This window comes from Pelodiscus sinensis, chromosome 19 (assembly GCF_049634645.1).
Source record: "Pelodiscus sinensis isolate JC-2024 chromosome 19, ASM4963464v1, whole genome shotgun sequence".
Classification (NCBI taxonomy): domain Eukaryota; kingdom Metazoa; phylum Chordata; order Testudines; family Trionychidae; genus Pelodiscus; species Pelodiscus sinensis.
This window is the reverse complement of record NC_134729.1, coordinates 21,063,599-21,075,958: the sequence shown is the minus strand read 5'-3', so window position 1 is coordinate 21,075,958 and position 12,360 is coordinate 21,063,599. Positions and strand designations below refer to the sequence as shown.

Here is a 12,360-nt window from a genome sequence, read left to right as displayed (position 1 = left end):
GAGGGTGGGGGTGAAGGACTGAGGGGGCGGGAAGGGGGCTGTGGAGGAGGGTGGCGGTGAAGGGCTGAGGCGGCGGGAAGGGGGCTGTGGAGGAGGGTGGGGGTGAAGGACTGAGGGGGCGGGAAGGGGGCTGTGGAGGAGGGTGGGGGTGAAGGACTGAGGGGGCGGGAAGGGGGCTGTGGAGGAGGGTGGCGGTGAAGGGCTGAGGCGGCGGGAAGGGGGCTGTGGAGGAGGGTGGGGGTGAAGGACTGAGGGGGCGGGAAGGGGGCTGTGAAGGAGGGTGGGGGTGAAGGACTGAGGGGGCGGGAAGGGGGCTGTGGAGGAGGGTGTCGGTGATGGACTGAGGCGACGGGAAGGGGGCTGTGGAGCAGGGTGTCGGTGATGGACTGAGGCGGCGGGAAGGGGGCAGTTGAGGGGGGTGGCGGTGAAGGACTGAGGGGGCTGGAAGGGGGTAGTTGAGGAGGGTGGCGGTGATGGACTGAGGGGGTGGGAAGGGGGCTGTGGAGGAGGGTGGCGGTGATGGACTGAGGGGGTGGGAAGGGGGCTGTGGAGGAGGGTGGCGGTGAAGGACTGAGGGGGCTGGAAGGGGGCAGTTGAGGGGGGTGGCGGTGATGGACTGAGGCGGCGGGAAGGGGGCAGTTGAGGGGGGTGGCGGTGATGGACTGAGGTGGCGGGAAGGGGGCAGTTGAGGGGGGTGGCGGTGAAGGGCTGAGGCGGCGGGAAGGGGGCAGTTGAGGGGGGTGGCGGTGAAGGGCTGAGGCGGCGGGAAGGGGGCTGTGGAGGAGGGTGGCGGTGAAGGACTGAGGGGGGTGGGGGGTGGGAACGAGGCAGTAAGGGCTGACAGGTCTGGAGCCGGGTGCTCACACCCCTGAGCCACCGCCCCCAACCTCCCGACGCGGGGGGAAGGGACAATGCTTTGTTGTCACAGGTGGGTTTTATGAAATGTGGCGCGTGCAGTTGTGCGCATGCCCCGTGAGGCTCCTGCAGCGCTGACTCCGCTCCCCTCACCCAAGAGGCTCTGCTAGTCCTGCAACGGGCGGAGCGGGTGGGTTTGGCGCAGGCGCACTGTTTGTCTAACCGCGAGCGGCGGAACGAAGCCTTTGCTTTTAGCGCATGCGTACTAAACCCTGTGAGGCGGAAGGGAGTTAAAAAAAAAAAAAGAAACGTTCTTCGGAGCATGCGCAGTCTCTCCCGCTTGACGGCGGGAGAGCCCCTCCCTTGCGGGACACTGCGCGCATGCGCCGCCGCGCTGTGTCTGTTGTAAATCGGAGGCCGGCCGGCCGCGCGATGCACTGTGGGAGTGATTGAGGAAGTAAAATGGCGGATTTAGCGAACGAAGGTAGGGGGGGATGTGGCCGTTATCGCGGTTGTGCGGAGGCGGGGTTTGGGCCGCGGGCCGAAGCAGGCCTGGCATTCGCCTCAGGAAGAGCTCCACGGGCCCCGTAGGGGAGTTGCTCCTCCCTGCCGCCTGCCTCAGTGCCGGCCACCGCAGGGGAACGGACTGGACAAAGGGAGAGGCTGGGCCTAAGTGGGGCCGTCTTGTTTCCCCGCCCCCCAGTCCGGGGGGAGCCGACCGACACCCGCCCTGCAGCGAGCACCTTGGGGGGCATCGGCGTGAGCATGGGGGTGACGGAAGTGGGGCTGGGCGTGGGCCCGGGCCTGTCGGTGCAGGCTGTGCGGGCCAGGCGCTAAGAGAGAGGCGTGTGTTATTTATTACTGCCCAGCGTCAGGAGCAAAGCTACTCCTTTCCTGCTGCAGCCTTCAGCGTGGGACAGAACCGCATCCCTTTGTAAAAACAGGGAGGAGTCCTGTGACACCTTAAAGACTAACAGATTTATTTGGGTATAAGCACTTGTGGTCAAGGGCCCCCTTCCTCAAGCTGCATGTCTTTGCCCAGAAAAGCTTATGCCTGAGCAAACCGGTTCATCTTTAAATTATCACAGGGCTCCTTGTTTTTTGTGGATACAGACTAACACAGCTACTCCTCTGATTCCTGTCAAATCCTTTTCTAGTGAGCCTATCTAGCTTGGCAGGTACATACCCTGTGTGTGTTCCGAATGTGAACAGAGCATCCCTCTATGTTCCCATTAGTCACCTTATTTTGTTCATGGTGAAAAACTGTGAGGCAATGGTGGCAAAGGAAGAGACCTGTGGGAGCTGCCTCTTGTTTAATTATCACTTGAACCCCAAAATGTGAAAAGCAAGCTCAGTATTTCTCTTTCCTGTTTGGGGCTAGGTGCCTCCTTATATGTCACCCCTTTTTATGCAGTGTTCAGGTAGCATGTCCCTTCTTGGCATGCCTATTTAAGGGAGCTGTAAAATTCCCATTGTTAATGCTGTGTATTTATGTCTAGCAGTTGGCTAAGAATATGCCTTGCAAGATTAGAGAAAATTTAGGTATCTTTTGTATAGCCATAATTTTGTGAGGGCAGGGAAATTGGTTTTATTAATTCTTCCTTGGGAGCTTTAAGAGAGAATGGCATACCATGTAGAGGTCCTAGGCTTTATCTACACTGGCACTTACCCAAATGACACAAGTTTTCCAATAAATGTGGAAAACCTTGCCCCCTAACACCCAAACAAAAATGTGGAAAACCTTGCCTTCCACCACCCAAACAAAAAACAATTAATTGATGAAAAGTGTCTGCTTGCATAGTGCTTTGTTCAGTGGGACCTTTGCTTGTTGGAGGTGGTTTTACTTTGTCACTGGAAAACATCTCTCCCAGCAGTAAAGAGTGGCCACTCAGTGCACCTTATAACTATGCAGATTCAGCACTGCTATAAGGTGTGTTGTGTAGACATAGTTTTAATGTGTATCTCCCAAGTGGAAGATAGACAGAAAACTTTCATAACATGAAAGAGTTGGGGCTCTTGTACATTTGAAAAGCAGAATCGCAGCAGAAGCAGCGCTAGTAGAGAATGCTTCAGTCCCTGCTTGCACCATTGCCAGTGTGCTTTTATCTCCCCTGTCCCCCTCAGAGATGGTGCTGGGGGAAACTGGCTTTCACGCTGGCTTCCCCCCAACATCATCTCCTGCTTCCCCCCCTTGCTGCCTGCCTCTGATAGAGGCTGCAACAAAGTCATTCTCTTATCCTGTCACATTCTCCTTGCATCCTTTCATTGGCTTCCTCTTCTCTGTTGCCTCAAACAAAATTTACTTATGTTTACCTTCAAGGCCCTTCATGGTGTGTTCCCACCACACCAGTCATCTCACATTGACTGACATGTAGATTTACACTTTTGATTAGCCATGATGCCAGCCTCCATCACACACTCATTAAAAGATTAAAATAAGACCTTTGTGCCTTCTTCCATACTTTTCCTCATGCTCAGAGGAACTCCTTGTAAATATGCGCTAAGTTATCCCATTAATCTCATTCAGAATTCTCTTTGAGATTCTCCTTTCAGTGTACAAAACTTTTGACATCTTTTAGGCCGCTGAGAGGCCTGAGGCAACTGCCTATCGTGTCCAATTTTGCCTTGCAGTTTCCTTGCACCCCTCTGTCTATATCTATTTTGGCTTATCTTATACTTAGGTTGTAAGTTCTTTAGGGGTAGGGTCTGTTGTTTTGTTTTGTATTTATTCAGTGCCTAATATAATGGGGTTTTCTTCCATGACTATTGCTTCTAGGTACTACCATAATGTCTCTTTTTTGAGATAACTGGATTAGTCCTCATCAACACTTATTTTCATGAATTCTCCTCTAACAAACTTTCCAGATTGATTTGTATGAAGATGCTTGTGATAGGAAGCAGTATAGCTTTCCATGGTACTTTATAACTACGTCCCTTTATTTTAAATTTAAATTGAGTTTTACTAAACTCTCCTGCATTTTATAAAAACTATTAATTTTTTCCAATTTTCACCCTGCTTTTGTATTCTTGGAAATAAATTGCATGAATATATCTATTATGATAATATGCAGGGCTTGACAAATCTGTGTATCTACTCGCCCATGGCGAGTAGATTACAGTGGTCGCCCCGTTCACTGGTGGTGCGCGCATGTGCAGTGCAGGTCTGGCGCATGTGCGGGGCTGGTGAGTGGATTTTGCTGTGGTTTGTCGAGCCCTGATAATACGTTAGTTATAACTACTCGAGAGAGATCTTGGAGTCATTGTGCATAGTTCTCTGAAAACTTCCACTCAATGTGCAGTGGCAGTCAAAAAAGCAAACACAATGTTAAGAATAATTAAAAAAGGAATAAAGAATGAGCCAGATAATATCTTATTGCCTCTGTATAAAACCATGGTACGCCCACATCTTGAATACTGTGTACAGATGTGGTTGCCTCATCTCAAAAAGGATATATTGGCATTGGAAAATGTTCAGAAAAAGGCAACAGAAATGATTAGGGGTTTGGAACGGGTCACATGAAGAGAGAGAGGATGGCAAATAGGATGTTAGGAATTATTAAGGAAGGGATAGAAAATAAGACACAGAATATCTTACTGCCCCTGTATAAAACTATGGTACGCCCACATCTTGAATACTGTGTACAGATGTAGTCATCTCATCTCAAAAAAGATATTTTGGCCTTAGAAAGGGTTCAAAAAATGGCAACTAAAATGATTAGGGGTTGGAACGGGTCCCATATGAAGAAAGGTTAAAGAGACTGGGACTTTTCAGTTTAGAAAAGAGGCGACTAAGGGGGGATATGATAGAGGTATATCAAATCATGAGTGGTGTGGAGAGGGTGAATAAAGAAAAGTTATAAGTTCCCATAATAGAAGAACTAGAGGACACCAAATGAAATTAATGGGTAGCAGGTTTAAAACTAATAAAAGAAAGTTCTTCTTCACACAGCGTGTAGTCAATCTGTGGAACTCCTTGCCAGAGGAGGCTATGAAGGCTAGGACTATAATAGAGTTTAAAGAGAAGCTAGATAATTTCATGGAGGTTAGATCCATAAAAGGCTATTAGCCAGGGGATAGAAATGGTGTTCCTGGCCTCTGTTTGTCAGAGGCTGGAGAAGGATGGCAGGAGACAAATCGCTTGATCATTGTCTTTGGTCCGCCCCCTCTGGGGCACCTGGTGCTGGCCACTGTCAGCAGACAGGCTACTGGGCTAGATGGACCTTTGGTCTGACCCAGTACGGCCATTCTTATGAGATTAAAGAGACTGGGACTTCTCAGCTTAGAAAAGAGGAGACTAAGCGGGTGGGGGAGATATGATAGAGGTCTATAAAATCATGACTGTTGTGCACAAAAGTGAATAAGGAAAAATTATTTGTTCCCATAATAGAAGAACTAGAGGTTACCAAATGAAATTAATAGGTAGCAGGTTTAAAACAAACAAAAGAAAGTTTTTCTTCATGCAGCATGTGATGAACCTGTGGAACTCCTTGCCAGAGGATGTTGTGAAGACCAGGAATTTAACAGGGTTCTAAAAAGACCTAGATGAATTAATGGAAGTTAGGTCTTTAAATGGCTATTGGCTAGGATGGGTAGCAATGGTGTCCCTAGCCTCTGTTTGTCAAAGACTGGAAATGGATGACAGGAGAGGGACCACATGATGATTCTCTGTTCACTCCCTCTGGGGCATCTGGCATTGGCCACTGATGGCAGACAGGGTACGGGGCTAGATGGATCTTTGGTCTGACCTTGTATGGCCATTCTTATGTATGTCTGTATGTAAATGCAAAGCTATTTGAAGTAACAGTATGTATTAACCTAGAACAGGAGTAGACAAAATATGGCCTCTGGGTCAGATCTGGCCTGCCAAACCACCAGATACAGCCTGTGGCCCAGCAGGAGTACCAAGCAGGCTTCTTGCCTTTCCTGCTCTGCACATGGCTCAGAGCTGCTGGCTGTAGGAGCCATATGTTTTCTGCATGCGGGGAATTGGGAAAGGCGGTCTCCCCAACACAATATTGCAGCTCCATTGGTTGGAAATCAGCCAGTGAAAGCTCCCTGGACTGTGCGTGAGGCATTCTTTGTGCACAGAGAACATGTAATACCCACAGCTGGCTGCTTTAAGCAATGTGTGGAGTGTGTACGGCAAGGAGCCGGCCTGAGAGTCCTGCTGGGCTGCTGGCCAGGAGCTGCCTAGGTAAGCACCTCCTGGCCAGAACCTGTTTCTGGCACCCCAGCCCCTCCCTGTCCTCAACCCTCTGCTCCACCTCATGTACTTCTGCCCCAGATCAGTCCAAAGCTTTTTCACCCCTATTCCTGCATCCATCACCTCTCCCAGACTCTGCACTCCAATCCTTTGCCCCAGGTCAGGATCCTCTCCTGCACCCATTCCCCCTCATGGATCCTGTCCACCACTCCCCTGCTCCATGTCACAATCCCATCATAGACCCTGCAACCCTCCTACTCTCCCCTTCTAGGTCAGAATCCTTTCCTGCACTCATACCCCCATTGGACTCTGTACTCCAATTGCCTGCCCAAGTTACAACCCCCTCCCTCACCCAGATTCCTTCCCAGTTCTCTCACCCTCTCCTGCACCCCTAATCCTCTATCCTAAGCTCCTTTCTATCGCAGATCCTGCAACTCCTCCATGAATATCATGGAAGAGTGCACCCACTGAGCACTTACCACATTCTTGTAGTGCCCCCTTTATCAAAAATTATTGCCCACCTCCAGCCTAGCGGATGCTTATAATAAACAAGCGCACACACAGGCCCTGAAGTGTGTGCACCTCTGACTGTATCAATGAATCTTATGTTTATATTGGGGGGAGGAGCAGATGGCTCCTCAGGAGTCGGCGCATGCAGGAAGGTAGCTCCACAGGAGCCAGCTGCCTGCACATACCAGCTTCTGCGGAGCCTCCTGTAACCCATGCTGCTGCCTCTGTGTCAGTATGGGGTGAGGCAGGATCAGGTGAGAGCCTGTGCTCAACTAGCAGCTTCTGTGTCCCCCCCCCCCCCCAAGCTGCTGCCTCTGATACAGGGCCAAGGACTCCCCATGAGGCTGCTGCCTCTGATGCATATGTATTTGCATGTGTGCATGTAACTGTAAAGGTTAACAGATGAGCCCAAGCCTATTGGTTAACCGTTGGCTCATTTACATTCTGACATCCTTTAGAGCAGGGGTGGGCAATAATTTTTGATGGAAGGCCACTCCAAGATTTTGGAAAGTAGTCAAGGGCCTCACTCTTCCATTATATTAATGGAGGGGGTGCAGGTTCTGGGATGGAGGTTAGGTGCAGAAGGGAATTTGGGTGCAGGAGGCAGTTTTGACCTGAGGCACTGGACTGGGGTATAAGGTAATGGATTGTGACCTAGGGCAGGGAATTGGGGTACAGGAGGGCGTTCAAGGGTTTGGGTTGTGAGGGGATTATGATCTGGGGCAGAGGATTGGGATGCTGGATCTGGGAGGAGGTATGGGAGCAGAGGATTTGAGTAGGTGGAATAGGGAGGTAGGAATGGGAGGGGGCAGAGGGTTGGGAGGGGAGGGGATGCTAGAGTGCCAGAGGCAGGGTGTGGCCAGGAGACTTACCAGCCAGCAGCCAGTTCTTGAATCAGCCTCCCTGCCTACTTCACCCCCACACAGGCTGCAGTCATGTACTCTGTAAATAACTGAGCCCCTTGTGCTTCCTGTCTGCCTGTTGTTGAAAGAGGCAGCTCCCGTTGGCCAGTTTCTGGCCAGAAGCCAGCCAATGGGATAGTGTTGGGGGCAGGAGCAGCTCCTAAAGCTTTCCCCGCTCCTCTCCAGGCACAGTTTTTAAAGTGAAACCGCCTCGCAGCTGTGTTTCTTCCTTCAGTGTCCGCATGCCAGATCCCGTGGCTTGCCAGGCCAAATTTGGCCCGCAGGCAATATTTTGTCCAGGCCTTCTTTACAGGAGCAGAATGTTAAGGAATTGAAATATGCATCTGTTAAAACAACCCACCCTCCAAATACTCAATTGTTCTATTATTGAGACACTTAAGACTAGTTTTGCAGGCCCTGTAAACAACATTTAGTTCTTCCAATGTTGGTTTTGCACCAGTTAGCTATCAAATAATGAAGTGAGATACTGAATTCTAGAGTCTTATAAAGATACAAAATCTGTATCCACATCTGCATCTACATCCACAAAAATGAATCTTTGATATTTGTGGGTTTGCAGGGATCTACTGAATTCTTCTGTTTTTGGAGATACTTTAGCCCTCATATAAACCACCTGTTCAGAGGTCACTGGGCTTACAAGATGGAGATTTTTGAAGACTGTTAACATTGTAATTTTTGAGGTGCTTATTTCCCAGCTACTGTCAGCTAAAAATAGGACTTTTGTTTTCAGTCATACTTGTTAACAACTTCTTCATTTGATGCATCTCTGGCTTGGGCTGAAAGTGTTTTCTGCTTGTTTGTTTTTTTAAGTATAGCAAAAACTAGTTGTGTTTTAAAATAAGCTTTGTATCTGTCAGTGATAAAAGGGCACAGAAGTTGACATCAAAAAGCCAGTTTATACTGTAAGCTTTTACATCTTGGATCCTTGGGTATGATTTGAAATATTATTTTATTTGGAGAAAAAAAGGGGGTTGTGGGAGATCTACACTGTTTCCCTATATTCTCATTGAACATTTTGATCTGAAGTGACTGGCTAATTCATTTGCAGAGAACAAGTAATTTTTTTTCAATCTATGTCTCTACAGTTTTTTAAACAGAATCATCTATGTTAACTCTGGTTCAATTCAAGACACAGGAAATAAATTTTGTAAAGAAGAAACAACTAAATTATTTCCAAGCTTTTGTGAAAGCAATTCACATGGTGAATTTGGAATAACTGTTGATTTACCAAAGTGTTCAGGTAGTCGGGTAGTGTTTGTTGCCTTCTGTATAGCGGCTTTATAAATTGTGTACACAAGTTTATTTAAAAATAAGATGTTCTGATTATTTTAAGTGTAGTATGGTTGGTTCGGGTATGTTCTCCTGAATCAACTGAATTGACTAGCTGAAACCTTTTTTCTTAATTCTTCTCAGCCAGCTATCCAGTAACCTGTTTAGCTGCCAGAGATACCATTTATACCAGGGATGTTAAAATGCATGTATTTGTATCAACATATACTCACTGAAAGTTTCAGCTGATACATGTTTACATGGGGGAGAGGAAGCCAGAAGCCAGTTTTCATGGTGAGCTGGATTTTAAGATGGCTCTCCACACACACTGGCTCCCACTCCTCCCACCCTCCCACTGGCTGCCTCTGATACAGAGGCTGCAGTGGAGGAGGGGGACTGAAGCTGCATGTAACGAAGAGGGTTAATCGATGAACCCAGACTGATTGGTTAACCGTGTATGCAGCTGCATGTTCACATTCCTGATTTGTACTTGTATAAACTAATAATTTTCGTCTATGTATGTTGTAATCAAAGAAGAGTAGAGAATATACATATGGTGCCTTCTGCATCCCTGGGAGCAATTAACCATGTAACCAATAGAATTTGTGTTGGTTACACGGATAGTCTTGTTAAAATGTACATCTCTGATCAGAATTGTAAAGTTGACTACACAGTTTCTGTTTACACTAGGAAATTTAACCTATTGTGATACAGATGAACTGTTGCTAAAAAGGATTTAACTGCAAGTCTAGAGTGGGCCAAATCATGCTAATCACAGGTGCAGAAAATTTAATTCTGTTTTGCTCAGAGCAATGTTCAGACAATAGTGATTGTGTGTCTGAATTAGGGTTGTAAAATGCTATTTACTTGGTTCACCTGTTAACCAATTAAGCAGGGCACACAGCAGGGAGGGAGTCACTGCTCTAGCTCTACTGGTTAACCATAACCAGTAAGCCTCACCCTTATTGGTTGGCTTTGAAGGCTTTTTAGGCCTTCAAGTAGGAATGATGGTGTAGATTTTTTGAGAGCAGACATATTGGGAGCTATGCCAATCAGTACTAAATCTGTCTCATCAATGATGTGCAGCCTAGACCAGTGAGTGGGCCACTCTTTATCTCATTTGGCTGCAAAATTGTCCTGACCAAGACAGTCTCCTAGGATAGGGTAGTTTTACGAACTACACTTGCATAACCAGAATTTGTAGGGTGTGTGAATTGGATGCAGTGGAGCATAGTCAATGTTGTGTGCAGTCAGCATGCACTTAACTTCATGTGACTTTGCTTTACTTTTTTGTCATTTTAGTTAATACTAGAAGGAAAAAAGCTAGTCAAATATGGCAGTCCCACACATGAGCAGTGATAAACATAAAATCTTGACGAGTGACATGCGGACCTGTGGCTGCAGGTTGCTTGCCACTGTCTCTCATTCTTCCAAAGTGTTGCAAAGGAGTTTTAGTCTGGATCCCAGTGCTACCCAAAACCGTAAAGAGGTTCTTGATTTCAAGACTTTGAAGAATTCAAACCTCGAGAAGGAATTGAAGTGTTTCAGTAGGCTTGACCCTTCTTTAGAGTAATTTATTCCACGGTCAGACAAGACCATTGTGATCATCCAGTCTGATCTCTACCTGTAATAACACAGACCATAGAAATTTCCCAAAATAACGCCTACAACATATTTTTAGAAAAACATGCAGTCTTGAATTTAAAAATTCAGTGATGGAGAATCCACCAAACCTTTAGAACATCATTCCATTGGTTAATTACCATCACTGTTAAAAAGGTATAATTTATTTCCTGGTTGAATTTGTCTAGCTGCAACTTCCAGCCATTGTATCATGTTAGACTATTCTACAGTGAAGAACCCACTGTTAACTGTTTGTTCATCAGGTAGGGTATTTTACAGACTGTAATCAAGTCATCCCTTAGTCTTCATGGGATAATAGGGAAGGTCAAGAATAAATAATCCTTTTTTATGATGGAAAGAGGTAAAAAGTAGGATCCCCCAAGGTTCTATACTGGGATCTGTGCTGTTCAATGTATCAATACATCTGAAAAAGGGTAAACAGTGAAATGGAAAAGTTTTCAGATGATACAAAATCATTTAAGGTAGTTAAGTCTGAAGCTGACTGAAGAATTCCATGAGGATCTTTCAAAACTGGGTGACTGGGCAACAAAATAGCAAATAAAAATGATCGTTGAGAAATACAAAGTATGCTAATTTGAATAGCAGGTTTAAAGTGGACAAGAAGAAATACTTTGAAAACAATACATAGGTAAAAATCTCTCTATTTCTGAGATTCCCTTGTTTATGCATTCAAGGGTTGAATTAGCCCTTGGACCTTAGCATCACTCTGGAAACTCAAGCTGAGCCTTGGACTATCAGATCGCAACCAACACTTGGGTGTAATTTAATTAGCCATTAGAATGGCCTGAGCTACAAAATGGTAACTGTAAGAACATTTGAGAGAGAGAGAGAGAGAGAGATAGATCTAAAATCCCATTTAATGAGTTAATCGGTTAAATGTTAAGTTTCACTGATTAAATGAGGTGGGCGGAGGGGGACTGGACTGTTCAGCCTGGGGGTGGGTGTGTGTGAGTGAGAGAGAGAGAGAGAGAGAAAATGCGTATGTTGTATTTTCAGCAAATGTGGTGTATTGCCCACTCCCCTGAAAAAGATCTTACATGCTTCTTATAAGGATAACACTACAGACTGGTCAGCCTCACCTCAGTACCTGGAAAAATCATGTAGCAAGTCCTCATGGAATTTATTTTGAAATGATTGGAGGAGAGAAAGGTAATCAGGAACAGTCAATATGGATTCACCAAGAGCAAGTCATGCCTGTCCAGTCTGATTTATGATGAGATAACTGGCTCTGTGGATATGGGGAAAGTGGTGGACGTAATGTACCTTGACTTGAACAAAGCTTTTTATATGTTTTTGCCAGAAAATTAAGGAAATATAGATTAGATGATTGGACTATAAAGCTGCAGCCCCTGGAAAGGACGGGGCTGGGGACTAGCCTCCCCCCAGAGTCTTCTTGGGCTGGAGCGCTCATGGCTTCTAGACCCGCTGCTACCACATAGCCTGGCAGCCACCCAGGGTCGCTGTGGCTATTTAAAAGGCACATGGCTCTGGCCTCTGCCAGGGTAGCGCCACAACTGTGAGTTATGAGCTATTTAGGATCCTGCAGTCTGAGCCATTGCCTGGAAATTTGGCGGCAGGATATAAATAGAAAATGGCCAGATGCAGTCCGTAGGCCAGATCTAAGTGTTAGGCGGGCCGGATCTAGCCCCCGGGCTGCATTTTGCCCAGCTCTGACTTAGTAGGAGAGGCTGAGGGAACTGAGCTCATTTAATCTGCAGAAGAGAAGAATGAGGGGAGACTTGATAGCAACCTTCAGCTCCCTGAAGGGAGATGTCATGGGTTCAGTCACAGAGATCCCCTTGAGAATATTGCCTGATTGGGCTGAAGAGCCCCCTGAGTACATTTAGCTGCCCTCTGAAGTGCCCTACCACCCTGCCCTGCTGAGCCAGAGCCTTTGATCTGCTCCAGCAATGGCACAGAGTTGGAGTCACAGCCCAGAAACATAGACACTGAGAT

General features: G+C 46.8%; 1 protein-coding gene across 8 annotated transcripts in view; it reads left to right on the top strand.

Moving 5' to 3' along the window:
* The first annotated feature begins 1,014 nt into the window (after positions 1-1,014).
* RANBP3 (RAN binding protein 3) overlaps positions 1,015-12,360 on the top strand; it is a 97,404-nt gene continuing 86,058 nt past the window's right edge. For 3 of the 8 annotated variants that reach the window (XM_075902977.1, XM_075902976.1, XM_075902972.1), the window contains exon 1: positions 1,015-1,339. In XM_075902977.1, coding sequence (XP_075759092.1) covers positions 1,318-1,339 — 22 coding nt within the window. In that variant the 5' untranslated portion in view covers positions 1,015-1,317. The remainder of the gene's footprint in view (positions 1,340-12,360) is intronic. The other 5 variants (XM_075902975.1, XM_075902971.1, XM_075902973.1 and 2 more) reach the window with 3 other exon arrangements.